At 44.9% G+C, this 14,638-nt stretch overlaps 1 protein-coding gene across 1 annotated transcript in view; it reads left to right on the forward strand.

Annotated features, from left to right (window-relative positions):
• Positions 1 to 14,638, forward strand: part of MYH16 (myosin heavy chain 16) — a 44,017-nt gene that overhangs the window by 22,568 nt on the left and 6,811 nt on the right. Inside the window, exons 23-39 of the mRNA XM_087942000.1 lie at positions 666 to 893; positions 1,424 to 1,528; positions 1,938 to 2,024; positions 3,556 to 3,701; positions 4,308 to 4,398; positions 4,597 to 4,653; positions 5,986 to 6,072; positions 6,883 to 7,128; positions 8,349 to 8,466; positions 8,915 to 9,042; positions 9,452 to 9,648; positions 9,797 to 9,929; positions 10,897 to 11,113; positions 11,688 to 11,824; positions 12,016 to 12,119; positions 12,874 to 13,066; positions 13,824 to 14,027. Of these exons, the coding sequence (XP_087798126.1) occupies positions 666 to 893; positions 1,424 to 1,528; positions 1,938 to 2,024; positions 3,556 to 3,701; positions 4,308 to 4,398; positions 4,597 to 4,653; positions 5,986 to 6,072; positions 6,883 to 7,128; positions 8,349 to 8,466; positions 8,915 to 9,042; positions 9,452 to 9,648; positions 9,797 to 9,929; positions 10,897 to 11,113; positions 11,688 to 11,824; positions 12,016 to 12,119; positions 12,874 to 13,066; positions 13,824 to 14,027 (2,478 nt within the window). The remainder of the gene's footprint in view (positions 1 to 665; positions 894 to 1,423; positions 1,529 to 1,937; positions 2,025 to 3,555; positions 3,702 to 4,307; positions 4,399 to 4,596; positions 4,654 to 5,985; positions 6,073 to 6,882; positions 7,129 to 8,348; positions 8,467 to 8,914; positions 9,043 to 9,451; positions 9,649 to 9,796; positions 9,930 to 10,896; positions 11,114 to 11,687; positions 11,825 to 12,015; positions 12,120 to 12,873; positions 13,067 to 13,823; positions 14,028 to 14,638) is intronic.

Below are 14,638 nucleotides of genomic sequence, written 5' to 3' on the forward strand. Positions count from 1 at the left end.
GGGGAGTTTCAAAGAGCCGGCGGCAGTGTGGAATCGAAAGTACACTCCATTCATATTTTCTTCAAAGACTGATTCGATGGCTGAAGCTTCTGCCAAGGAAAAATCTAATTGGAGAGCAGGATTGGTGACTCTTGGCTATGGACGTTTTTCATTGGATGATACACCCAGAGGGGTAGGGGGAGAAGCAGGATCAAGGGTGACAGTGAATTACATATCTCAGAGTTGGCTATGCCCAGGTTAGCGCCAGATGTAGAATGTTAACTTCAAATAAATCCTCTTTAGTTTTGGGAGTGGGGCTCGAGGCTCATGATTTATTTGGAGTAACTGCCGGAATCCTGACAGATACGTTGGTCCTAATAAATCTTTTGAAGCTTGGCTCAAGGCTCACAATTTAATTAGGGAAATCACCAGAACCCTGACACTAGAAGTGTTATCCAGTTGGGTAATGAAACATCTGTAAGAAAACAACCAAGTTTAGAAAGCACCTAGGAATCCATAGTTCAACCCTGAACTACAAATGTTCCTTTAGGTCAATTCCATCAATATACCCAATCCTCTTTTTGTAGCCAGTGAGGCTGGTAGCCATCAGTGCTACCTCCTACAGATGGTCATTCAAGTAAGGATAACAAAGAGAATACCAATATCCCCTCTTATTCTCCTTTCAGGAACAAGAGAACCTGATCGATGCGGAAGAGCGCCTTACTCAAATGATGAAGGCCAAGATGGAGCTGGAAAGCCAGATTTCCGACATGGGAGAGCGCCTGGAGGAGGAAGAAAGTGCAGCGGCCTCCTTGAGTGCCAACAAGCGCAAGTTGGAAGCAGAGCTTAACGATCTCAAGCGAGACCTTGAGGGGCTGGAGACCACGTTGGCTAAGACTGAAAAGGAGAAACAAGTAAGCATTTTGCCCTTGGTGGTGGCCCTTGGAAGACATGTTTTGGGTTGTTCTTTGTGGGTTCTGGAAGTGAGAACGTCCCAGTAGAGTCACACTTGCCATGACTGGTACATATATTAGATGGATCAAACTATGTCTTCTTCCATCTTCCTCCTTCCCCTTCCTCCTCCTCCTCCTCCTCCTCCTCCTCTTTTTTCTAACTTCGTTTCTTCAATTTTCCTTTCGTGCTTTCTTTTCCTTCTTTCTTTTTCTTTTTTTTCAATCATCTTTCTTCCTCTTTTCCTTCCTTTTCTTTCTTTTCCTTTTCCTTTCCTGTTTCCCATCTTTCTTCTTTCTTTCCTTCCTTCCTTCCTTCCTCCTTTGCTTTCCTTCTCCCCCTTTTCCTTCCTTTCTCTCTCTCTCTCTTTCTTTCTCTTTCTCTCTCTCTCTTTCTTTTTCCCTCCCTCCCTAACTACCTAACTGTATATCCTTAGATTAGTCGTCTGCTCAGGATGGATGGTTCTGTATGAATTTCTCTTGCTTCTTTCAAGGCTCTTGATCACAAAGTCCGAAATTTGACCAGCGACCTGCAAGCCCGGGACGACTCGGTTGCCAAACTCCAGAAGGAGAAAAGGGCACTGGATGAGCTACACCAGGTGGGAAGGAACCAACTCTTTTCGTTGACTCACATAAGGTCCAGGCTCATCTTACGGATTTTCATAGATCAGAATCCCACCTTTCGGGTCAAGGCAAAGATTTACGCCATGCAAAGACATCACACCGATAGCCCTCAACTTACAACCACACTTGGGACTAAGTGGTGCGGTTATTAAGTGAGGCAGGCTTGATTTTATTACCTTTTCACCACGGTCATTAAACCAATCCCAGGGTTGTTGAGCGGTTATGGCTTCATCCGTTGAAACCGTGCGGTGTTCTTGGTAACCTTTTTTTGACATGGTTGTCATTTGAGATTTTAATTGTGGCAAAAGGGGCGTCTTTGGCTTCCCTTTGAGCTGTTTCTCCAACTTGGCATCTTCTCCTTACGATGTTCTTCCTTCTTTGCAGAAAACGCTTGATGACCTTCAAGCTGAGGAAGACAAAGTGAACCATCTGACGAAAAGCAACAGTAAACTCAACACTCAGATAAACGAGGTCAGCATTGCCTTCTCATTCCGCAGGGGTTGGAGCAGACTTTCAAGCAAAGGGTTTGTATGGAGAGATTGCAGTGGCCTTTTTACAAAGGGTAGGGCTGGAAGGAACCTCGGAGGTCTTCTATCTAGTTCAACCCCCCTTCCCAAAGCAGGAGTCCTTATTCTATCCTGGACAAATAGTTGTCCAATTCTTAAAAACCTCCAGTGTTGGAGCATCCACAACTTCTGAAGGCAAGTCATTCCACTGATTAATTCTTCTCATTGTTAAGTTCTAGGTTGCTTCTCTCCTTGATTAATTTCCATCCATTGTTACTTGTCCTGCCTTCAGGTGCTTTGGAAAATAAATTGACTCTCTCTTCTCTGTGACAGCCCTTTGGGAAAGTGCTATCATGTCACCCCTAGTCCTGCTCTTTATTAAACTAGATGTACTTAGTTCCCTTAACCATTAATTATATAGTTTGACCTCCAAACCTCTTTGTGATGACCCAAAGGGGTGTGGCACAAAAGCAACCAAGTCCCAAAAGTAGGTCAAGTCCCTTTGATACCTCCAACTTGGCCCCCAATGTCCAGTTATCATCGGCTGGAGAAAAAACTCTCCCAAGAACAGTTTTTAAAGGGAAGAAATTCCATCCAAACCCAAAGTACATCTAAATTGTAAATAAAAACCAACACAAACCACGCTGCAGCAATTAACAAGACAGGGCAGGATAAGGGATGGAAGACTTCAAAAGATAACAAAAGACACACAGGTGGGAGGATGTCAGAACCCAGATAAGACTTGAGAAACAAAGATAATTCACACTTTGCTTCCAGCAAGGTGCTGTGTGCAAACGCCCTTTTTAAATCCTGTTTTCCCAGCTACAACTAATAAAGGCGATCAGTGCCCTTTTCTCCCCTGTAACCCATATAACTCACGTTGCTCCTTTCTCCGTTCCTCCCTGCGTTCCCTAGGATGCAGAGGGGGTGGGCCCGGGTCTTCCTCTGAATGCCCAGCCAGACGGTGCCCTTCCTCCATTTCTTCCACAGCCACCGAAGCCACACTCCCACCCCCTGCTCGACCTCCCCCTCAGAATCAGATTCCAACAGGGGCATGACACTCTTTATCCTCTTTAAACTCTTTCTAGGACAGGGGTGTCAAACTCAAGGCCCGTGGGCCAGACCCGTCCAGTGGGGTGCTTAAATCTGCCCGTGCAACTCTCCCGAACTCCGTTTTCTGCTGCGATGGCCTCCTGCATCCCTGTGCTCTGTTTTCACTGGCAGAGGGCTGCAGGAGGATCCCCCCCGGCCTTGCTTGGGCCCCACAGGTGCCTCCAACATGAGTGACATCGATCTGGCCATGTCCACCCCAGCCACGCTGCCAGCCTTCCCTCCCCCAAGGTCAAACACAACCCTGATGAAATCAAGGTTGACGTCCTTGTTCTAGGACCTCAATACCGGTTTTGCAACCCGGTGATTTTTGTATCGTTGTTACGTTTCCTTGGTTGTAAATGGTTCCTTTTTACATTTCTGGTTCCTTGGCTTGCCTCAACCAGTTGGAAGACAACTGGGAACAAGAGAAGAAAATCCGTGCTGAGGTTGAAAAGGCCCGTCGCAAAGCAGAGGGTGACTTGAAGATGACCATCGAAAATCTGAACGAAATGGAGAGGACTAAGCTGGACTTGGAAGAGGTGGTGAAGAAGTAAGTGGCCCTCACTTCCTTTCACATGAACCCTTGGTTTGTAGAACAAACCACTTGACTGAACTGGCCTAGATGGGGGTTGATGTCTGGAGAATTCTGGCAAATGTAGTCCAACATTCCTGGAGGGGACCAGATTGGGAAGTTTGATCTTGATTACTACTGCTTTCTGGATGTATTCTCACAAGCTAAGCTAAAATGGTGGCTGGGTATATATTTCGTGGTTCAGGAGGCTGCAAAAACCAACCATAGTTTATTTGAGTGTAACACTTTGTGGGAACATCCCAATCATGGTTTGTGAACCTGAATGCAAGCTTTAATATGATGTTTGAAGCTACACATCCACAGTCTACAGTCCCAAGAGGCACCTGGTCTTTCTGTTTTTTCCTTGAAGGTGTTTCGCTTCTCATCCAAGAAGCTCCTTCAGGTTAGAGCTGAAAAAGCTTCCTGGATGAGAAGCAAAACATCTTCAAAGGACAAACCAGAAAGACCAGTTGCCTCTTGAAAAAGCAACTTTGGGACAGCCAGGACCTGGATGATGGAGAACCTCCATAGACACTTACACATCCACAGAGTCATTGATTAAGCCTGATGTATCTTCTCTTCCAGGCGAGACTTAGAGATCAATTCCATCAACTCCAGGTTGGAAGATGAGCAGGCTCTGAACTCCACCCTTCAGAGAAAACTGAAGGAACACCAGGTAGGGGAGAGAAAGACAGATGGACATTATTCCAGCTTTGAAGAATAGGTTGACCATGACCCCCTCTTTTTGTGGCAGCCCCTCAAATATTGGAAGGCTGCTATTATGTCACCCATCGTCCTTCTTTTCAATTAAACTAGACATACCCAATTCCTGTAACCATTGCTTTACACCTCATGGAGTTCTTCCTTTTCGTAGGCTCGAATTGAAGAGCTGGAAGAAGAGTTGGAAGCAGAACGGTCCTTGAGGGCGAAGGTAAATCTATTTCTCCATAAACAAAGAAGTGGCTCACTCAAGACAATGTCTCCATCCAGTTTAGAATCCTTACAGGGATTGCAGGACGAGGCAAAACATTTCAAAATCAAGTTGTTTCTGAAGTTTTTATTTATTTAGTTTATTTGATTTGTCAATTGCTAACAAGATAACAGGTATAAATATAAACATAGTTACGAATACATGAAATGGATACATATAAGAAAAAGGGGTGAGGTCCATAGTAAACAGTCTAAGGTTAAAGTTTTGGGGGTTTGGGGAAGAAACCACAGAGTCAGGTAGAGTATTCCAGACATTGACCACTCTGTTGCTGAAGTCGGTATTTCCTGCAATCAAGTTTGGTGCGATTAACCTTGAATTTGTATCTATTGTGTGCTCTTGCGTTGTTATGGTTGAAGCTGAAGTATTCATTGACAGGTAGGACATTGCAATGTATGATTTTATATACTCGTCCAGGCCATGTTTGAAACATTGGAAATCATTTGTTTTCAGGGCTCTTTTGAACACCTTGAGCATTTCCCAATTACCCTGAAATGCTCCTAGAAGTTCAAATCAGCCTGTTTTGCAGCTGTAAACCTCTGTTTTGTTGCCAACTCAGGGCAAAACATTTTGATAAAATGGGTTTGGATCTTTCCATTGCCTTGCCCAGCCCACCTGTCAGGGTTGTTGTTGTGGGTGGGGGAGGAAGAAGTATTAAGTATGTTCACCATGTTGAGTTATTTACAAAAAAAAGGCAGGATGAAAAAAATCTAAAATAAATTAAACATTGACTCTGTTGTTCTCCTTTCACTTTGCTTGGCGATGTCTCCTCATCTTTATTTATGGAGCTTTTTAGGACAAGGTATTTGGGAAGAAAAAGAAAGAAAGAAAGAATAAAAGAGAGAGAGGGAGAGAGAGAGAAAGAGAAAGAAAAAGAAAGAAAGAAAAAGAGAGAGAGAAGAGAGAAAGAAGAAAGAAAGAGAGAGAGAGAGAGAGAGAAAGAGAAAGAAAGAAAGGCAATGGGAAAGAGAGAAAGAAAGAAAGAAAGAGAGAGAGAGAAAGAAAGAAAGAGAAAGAAAAAGAAGGAAAGAGAAATAGAGAAAAAAAGAAAGAAAGAAAGAAAGAAAAAAGAAAAAGAAAGAAAGAAAGAAAGGCAATGGGAAAGAGAGAAAGAAAGAAAGAAAGAGGGAGAGAGAAATAAAGAGAAAGAAAAAGAAAGAAAGAGAGAAAGAAGAAAGAAAGAAATTTATACTCCCAACTCTAGTCTCTCTATAGGAGAGATGAGAAGTGTAAACATTTAAATAAAATAAAATAATTTTGATAACTCGCTTTTAGATTGAGAAACAACGCAGCGACCTGTCCCGGGAACTGGAAGAGCTCAGTGACAGACTTGAAGAAGCTGGAGGAGCCACCACATCCCAGGTAAACATACATCAATCAAGGTAGCTGATGGCTGTGCCATGCCCATTTCACATGCTGAGAAACTGAGTCTCCAAAGAACGAATCCCCCACAGGACACCCAGCCATCTCTCTTTTGTATGTTTTTTCAAGTTCTGGAAGTCACGATGGGTCAGACAATGTTGAGGACCCCTCATCAGAGCAGAGTTAATTATTTTAAAGGGAGAGGATGAATTATTAGAATTCTTTTATTGGCCAAGTGTGATTGGACACCCAAGGAATTTGTCTTGGTGCAAATGCTCTCAGGGTATCTAAAAGAAAAGATACACTCGTCAAGAGTCAAGAATCATCAGGTACAACACTTAATAATAGTCATAGGGTACAATAAGCCATCAAATCCTACTAGGAAACCGTCAATATAAATCATAAGGATACAAGCGACAAAGTTACAGTCATACAGTCACAAGTGGGAGGGGATAAGGAGTGATGAGAAGATTAATAGTAATAGTTGTGCAGACTTTGTAAATAGTTGGACAGTATTGAGGGAATTATTTGTTTAGCAGAGTGATGGCATTTGGGGAAAAACTGTCCTTGGGTCTAGTTGTTCTGGTGTGCAGGGCTCTATAGCATCGTTTTGAGGGAAGGAGTTGAAACAGTTTATGTCCAGGATGTGAGGGGTCTGTAAATATTTTCACGGCCCTCTTTTGGACTCGTGCAGGATGCAGGTCCTCCATGGAAGGCAGGTTGGTAGCCGTTGTTTTTGCTGCAGTTTTTTCCTGCAGTTTTTCTACAAGGATGCCTACCTTTGATTCCTTCTCTTCTTCCTGCGTCCAGATTGAGCAGAACCGCAAACGGGAGGCTGAGCTGCTTAAGCTCCGGCGAGAACTGGAAGAAGCCGCCTTGCAGAGCGAGGCCACGGCTTCCACCCTGCGCAAGAAGCACACCGACGCCATGGCCGAGATGACCGAACACCTGGAGAACCTGCAAAGGGTCAAATCCAAGTTGGAGAAAGACAAGCAGGTCATGAAGGCCGAGATTGATGATCTCAGCAGCAGCATGGAAAACATCCAGAAATCCAAGGTACGGACGGACCGAGAAAAAAAAAGCCGTTACGCGAGGCTGGGAACACCAACCTGAGGGTTGGATCCTCTACCAGCATCTTCTCTTGGTCATCCTAGTCATTGGCACATGGTTGAAGAGGCAAAATGAGGAACATGGTAGATCTTTCCTGAGTCCTTTGATGGATTGAGTTATTGGGTGGTGTACTGTGGTGGAATAGGGTCTGGATTCCCAGAAGGGAGGGGCTGCATTCCAGAGGACCGAGGGACAGCAAAGTTTAGATCAGGCATGTTCAAAGTTCAGCCCGGGGCCCAATTGCGGCCCTTTTTCAAATTTTGAGTGGTATTCTGTCCTGTACAAAGACAGATAGATAAACTCCACAAAGCATCCATACAAAGTCTTTTTTATTGGTTCATCAGGCATCCTCAATAACTCACAGTTATGACAAGATTCTTCTTAATGTCCAATCCTTTGCATATCTGACTTTCTGGGTAAAAAGAGGGTTATCTCTTCCCTTTCATCCCATATCGTAGAAGCAGGGGGTAGAGCCGCTAACACGAGGCTGTGTTCAGGCAAGAGCGAAGAAACCTCCCCCGACCCACCGAGGGTCAATTCGGTGACCAATCAGGGTTACAGATGTGGCCACTTGACATGAACTACATTACCCAGAATACCTTAACTACATTTACCATGATGCATTCCCTTAAGGGGACAGCTCTCAATTCCTAACTAACTATTCCAAATCCCATTAACTCTGAACTGTCCGGACAGCACAAGTGGCCTTCAGCCTCTTCTCCCCGCTGGCTCAGCCTGTCACTCATCCCTGCCAGCCAGTGTTTTTCCCAGTTCATGTTAATGGTTCAAAGAACGTCTGGCCCCAACACATTTTCACCTCATGAAATCTGGCCCTCCTTGCAAGAAGTTTGGACACCCCTGGTTTAGATATTTTGATTGGGAGGAAGAAAGTCAGGTCAGCTCCTCCCTAGAACTTCTGAATATATATTTAATGATGCGAGTAGTTCCTTCAGCCTGGCAAGATTCTGTCTATAGGCGAGGAACGATAAAGGACATTACTGAAGAGCCTCAGTGTGTCTTTTGTGGTTCTGGGGGCCTAACAAGTACCACACTGTGGTGAGTGACCTGCAGCAGAGTCCAGTCCCAAGAGTTGAAGTTGGTTTGCTGAAATGTAAGCAGGAATTCTGGGTTATTCTGAAGTTGTCTTCTCCTCTACATCCTTGCAGATGAATGCTGAAGGTCATGTGCGTCGGTTGGAGGATAACCTGGCTGAAGCCAACTCCCGACTGGCTGAGATGGAAAGGAATCAAGCAGAAATCAACGCCATCAGGAACAGACTCCAAGGTTGTTTCCTTGGGCGATCTCCCGAGTTCCACTATTTGATTTTGTTTCATTTCATTGAGTGATCCAACTTTAAAACATTTTCACCCTAGTTGCTAGCAATTCCAGCCTCATGTCCTTCATTGTCACACCCTCATGTCTTTAGTTATTCATTCATACCTCGGAGAAATTGTGTTTCCCTTTTTCAAGGAAAGTTAGGTGCACAATGGGCGACCTTTGAAGGCTAGGTTCCATTTATCTTGTCTCTTCATATGTTTTAGTCTCCAGTCCCCTAATGACCCTGGTTGCTCTTCTCTATACTCTTTCTAGAGTCTCAACATCTTTTTTATAGTGTTGTGACCAAAACTGGATGCAGGACTCTAGGTTGTTGTGAAGCATTAACTAACGAAGTATGGTGAGATGGATGGAGAAATTAATCAATAACCCAGTTCTCCATTCTTCTACCCTGCAGCTGAGAACAACGAGCTGAGCCGAGAGCATGAAGAAAGTCAGGCAAGGCTCAATCAAGTCCTTCGGGTCAAGACATCCCTCACGTCCCAAGTGGACGACTTCAAGCGACAACTGGATGAAGAGTCCAAGGTAAGAACTCCAAATTCACCTGGTTTTGAAGGTTGAGAATCAGAACATGCAAAGACTCCACGTGTTGATATTCCTCACGTGGGTTTTGTCCAGATCCCCAACATCCTGGAGAACCTTCTTCATTATGTTGTAGGAGAAACTGGTGGTCCTAAAAAGCAAATAGTATAATCTTGGGGGACATCTGCAAAAATCACAAGAGACTTTGACTTTTAAGGAGATAGTCAAGATTTCCCAGAAATTCAGAAATTAACTCTCCATAAAGCTTGCGTTCTGATAATTAAACTATAAGTGCCTAGTAATGATTTTCATCTGGTTGGGCCTGAGGATTTTCCCAAGAGAAACTATAAACAAAAAACAAAAGAAATATGGGGGAAAGACATTAATCAGCTACAACTGTGGTTGTCCTTAGGCCCGCAGTGCTGCAGTGGTCAGTCTGGCCAACACCAAACATGACCTGGATTTGATCAAAGAGCAGTTGGAGGAAGAGCAAACCGGCAAAGCTGAGCTCCAACGCTTGGTCTCCAAGCTCAACACCGAAGTTACAACCTGGAGGACCAAATATGAAACCGATGCTATTCAGAGAACTGAGGAGCTGGAAGAGACTAAGTGAGTAAGGCGATAGAGCAAGGTTATAGGTCTAGGACAACCTGATGAGGGATTCTGAGAATTTCAGCGATATCTAGAAGGCTATTGTTGTTGTTTGACCTATCTCATATCTGGGACATTTTTTCCTTGTCTTGGGATGTGCTTGCAGGAGAAAACTGACCGCCCGTCTTCAGGAGGCGGAGGAAACGGCCGAAACGGCGCAAGCTCGGGTAGCCAGCATGGAGAAGTACAAGCAGAAGCTCCAGATGGAAGTGGAGGATCTAACTTTGGACCTGGAAAAGGTCAAATAACAAACGTTCCTGGGGATAAGGGTCTCTTCTTGGCAATGAACTGCAACTGGCTGGTTTGCACCATGGGGGTATGGCAACCCCAAAGAAACCAGATAAGATTTATCATCATGTGTGAACTCAGCAAAGAAACTGGTAGAAGCAAGTAAACATTGAACTCAAATGTTAGGGTAACAAAATCTACTCAGCAATTGCAAGCAGGCTCATTGATAGATCTTTCTGATCTTGGAAGGTGGTGAGGCCAAATAAACGGCTTTCCTTCCCTGGAAGTTCCCTAGGTGGTTTTTGAGACCATAGTTTGTTTAAAACGGGAGAGCAACAATTGGATTTGTTGTGAAATCTTGGAGATGTGATTGTGGAGGGCTCTAGAAGCAGCAAAAATGGATTCTGAAGGGCTACAATTGCCGACTTCTGGTTTAATATGATGATTTAACCATGTCCTATTACCCAAAATGATGTCACCAAGATTAAACGGTTAACCGAAAATGATAGGCACCACTCGTATCAATAAATATCCTGCCAGATTCAACTTCAGTACCAGTTGTGGGGTCCTACCTTGGTCACTACCAGTTCAATGGGTGATTGTGTGTGTGTATGTGTGTGTGTGTGTGCATGCGCCCCTAACACACCAATCAGCTGAGAGGATGAAGAAACGGAATGCTAGAGTGACCTTCCTACCTACCCATGCGCTTCTCCTTCTTTTATCCTCTCAGCTGATCGTTGGAGGAACTGGTTCAGTTGTATGAGTAGGTTTTTTTTTTCTACCTGTTCAGTTGAACCAGGCCAAACCAGTAGCCTATCACCACTGATCAGTACTGAAGAAGTTCAGGTTGGTTTCTTGTTAGTAGGAACCTCAGAAACAGAACGATGAAGACCTAGAGACAAGTCTTGAAGTTCAAGCAAGACCATCAGTGATGGACCTTGCGGTTGAGGGTGACGCTTGTCTTCTTCTCCTTCCCAGGCCAATGCAGCCTGTGCAGTCCTGGATAAGAAGCAACGGGCCTTTGACAAGATGCTGTCTGAATGGCAGCAGAAGTGTGAGGAGCTCCAACTGGAAGTGGACAATTCCCAGAAGGAATGTCGCATGTACATGACGGAGAACTTCAAGCTCAAGACGGCCTATGAGGAAGCCTTAGAGCAGCTGGAAGCTGTGAAGAAGGACAACAAGACTCTTCAGGGTGAGTTCAGGAAGTCCTCTACAACAACCGTTCATTTAGCAACCACTCAAAGTTACAACGGCACTGAAAAAGTTGACTTTTATAACCACTTCTCGTGCTTAGATCTATCGCAACATCCCCGCTGCCATGTGATCAAAATTCTGGACCTTGGAAACCACCAAGTATCCTAAAAGCCCCGGGGTCATGTGATCGCTGTTTTGTGACTTTCCCAGCTGGTTTCCGACAATAATAAGAATTGGAGTACAGCTTGGAAAGGACCTTGGAGGTCTTCTAGTCTAACCCTCTGCTCTGGCAGGAGATCCTATATCATTCTGAGCAAATGACTGTCCAATCTCTTCTTAAAAACCTCCAGTGTCCACAATTTCTGGAGGCAACTTCTGTTCCACCGGTTAATTTTCGCTAGGAAGTTTCTCCTTTATTCCAGGTTGCGTCTCTCCTTGATTAGTTTCCATCTGTGGTTTCTTCTCTTGCCTTGTGATGCTTTGGAAAATAAATTGACCCCTCTCTTCTTTGGGGCAGCCTATGGTCAGCTTGAATACATATCTGTGCAATGCATCTTTTTTTTTCCATTCAGAGGAAATCAAGGATCTCATTGACCAGTTGGGTGAGGGAGGAAGAAGTGTCCATGAGCTGCAGAAGATGAAAAAGAAGTTGGAAATCGAGAAAGATGAGCTTCAGGTGGCCCTGGAGGAAGCTGAGTCTTCCCTGGAGGTAATGTAGCATCTTCCGTGGGGTTAGTCATTCTGGGTCTCCTTGGTCACGCATCCTTGCTTCAGAGAAGCGGGCGCAAGGATTCAGACCCTCCAGGGAATGCAAAAAGTTTCCTCGCCACATGAAAAGAGCGCTGGGACTCCTGTTTGGGGAAACTGACGCCAGGGTTCTCCTCCTCTGTTTGCTAACAGGTGGAAGAGAGCAAGCTGATTCGCATTCAGCTGGAGCTTGCTCAAGTCAAGGCAGATATTGACAGGAGAATCCATGAGAAGGAGGAGGAATTTGAAGCCACAAGGTTTGACTAAACTTTTCAGCTTCGCAACTGGGACCGTAGCATGCTTGCTGCCAGAGAGCTAAAGATAGAATTCAGGCTCGCTTGTTGTCAGAATTCCAGCGATTAAATCATTACTTAAATCATGATCCTCGGGCCGAACTTCAAAAAACTTCAAATATTTTATTAGGAGCGACATACTGGCGTGATCTGTGTGAAGCCGAGTCTTGAGATATGTACTTTACGATCACCTATGACCTCGCTTCCACCCCAATCTCCACCCTCTGGGTGTATCATAATTCAGATTGTCAAAGGAACACATTCGTGGGCTAGGGGTCATCAATCACATTCTCCAATAGAGGATTTTCCTGCCCAGAATACCCGGTGGCCCCAGTTACAATCTCTGTAAGATAAGTTTGGAATATTCATTTGCCATCTGCTCCTTAAGAATCAGACCCCCTTTTGCTGGTGCCACAATTCCGATTATCGCCATAATGGTGATGTGGGTTGGGGGAGATGGAATTTGTGGGCCACTTCACCTGGGAGGGGCTGCATTCCAGAGGGCCAAGAGACAGCGAAGTTTAGATAGCTTGGTTGGAAGGAAGACGGTCAAGTCAGCTCCTCCTTAGAAGTTCTCAGAATATGTGCAAGTACTTCGCTTTGCTTTGGCAAGATTCTGTCTATAGGTGGGGAAGGATAAGGAAAAATGCTTAGAAGAATCTCAGTGTGTCTTTCTTGGTTTTGGGAACCTAATAATGACCTTCGCTCGCTTCTGTAGAAAGAACCACCAGCGTGCCATCGAAGCTCTGCAGTCTAGCCTGGATCTGGAGGCCAAAGGTCGAGCAGAAGCCCTGCGGCTGAAAAAGAAGATGGAGACAGACCTGAATGAAATGGAGATCCAGCTGGACCATGCCAATAAGAACAACAGTGAGCTGGTCAAGGCCTTGAAGAAACTCCAGCAACAGCTCAAGGTGAAAAAAGTTACAGGAACGGTGACCGGAAAAGAGCAGAGGAAAAGCAATAAGTTTTGAGTCTTCTTCTCCAACTCCTGTTTTCTTCCCAACATCCATCCCATGAGATAGGTTGACCTGACCTGACAGAACATCTGGTCCAAGGTCACCTAGGAAGCTTCTGTAGATGAAAGTAGACTAAGAACCTGCTCCTCATCCAACTCTTTCACCACTCCACTTCACTGGTTCTTTCTTGAGAAGGTTCCCAGTGTTGGAACCTTCATCTAGAAGGAACCAGTTGAACATCTAGCCAGGCCTTCAGAGCCAGCAAAAAGTAAAGCTATCCTAAAAACTTAGGTTACAACTCAGAAGGAATGTCACTGAAGGCTTATTGTAGGACATGAATTAGCAAAACTGTAATATATGTCTACGAGTAGGCCCTTAGAGTAGGGGTCTCCAACTTTGGCCACTTTAAGACTGGTGGAGTTGAAGTCCACCAGTCTTAAAGTGGCCAAGGTTGGAGACCCCTGCCTTAGAGAATTAAGTCCTTAAGAACTTCACTTACCTGTTTCCTCGCTATACATGACCTTGTTTTTAAGGCAAGCCCCATCGTCCCAAGCTCTTGTCCTATCCGAGATACAGGTGGAAGTTTCAAGGCAGCAGGTAGACTTAAAACTCCATCCTGGACATATTTCTTGGATCTCCACCCCCTGTTGATCAGGGTTGAAACCTGGTGGCTCAGACTAAGCAGGGTCTTCCGACACTTTTCTGCCCCCAGGACATGCAGATGCAGATGGACGAAGATGCTCGCCAACACGAGGAGCTGAGGGAACAGTACAATCTCCAAGAACGCCGGCTCAGCCTTCTCCAGACAGAGTTGGAAGAGGTGCGCACCGGCCTGGAGGGCAGTGAACGCTCGCGGAAACTCATCGAGCAAGAATTGGTGGAAGTCTCCGAAAGGCACAACGAACTCAATGTTCAGGTGAGTCAACACCTATGGCCTCCACCTTCTATGGGGAAGAAGGAACGGAGCGTGAAAAAAACAGACCGTTGGCTCGGTTTTTTAAAAAAAATTAAACCAGTGTTTTTCAACCTGGACGATTTTCAGATTTGTGCAAATCCGTCTGGGGAATTCTGGTAGTGTTGAAGTCCACACATCTGAAAGTTGACAAGGATGAGAAATGCCAATTTAAATAATCATTTGGGGAACGGGTACTTACCAGGGGTGGGATTCAAATTTTTTAACAATGGGTTCTGTGGGGGTGGCTCAGTTGGTGGGCGTGGCTTGGTAGTCATGTGACTGGCTGGGCGTGGCCAACTCAATATCACTCACATCGAGGCACACATCTCCCTGCCTGGCCTCTCATGACTGTGAGGATGCTGCAATAGTCATAAGTGTGAAAAATGGTCCTAAGTCACTTTTTTCCAGTGCCATTGTAACTTTGAATGGCCACTCCACACAAGCAAAGTACCAGCAAAGGAGGGGAAAATAACTCCAGAGACATTCCTGAGACAGGAAATCTAGTCCTGCCAAAAATGTAAAAAGGGTTAACGGAGAGGCAGTTTCTGTAAGCAACACCAGAATGTTTCCTT

Source organism: Pseudonaja textilis, chromosome 14 (genome assembly GCF_049901715.1).
Source record: "Pseudonaja textilis isolate UNSWEBS1 chromosome 14, rPseTex1.2, whole genome shotgun sequence".
NCBI lineage: Eukaryota > Metazoa > Chordata > Lepidosauria > Squamata > Elapidae > Pseudonaja > Pseudonaja textilis.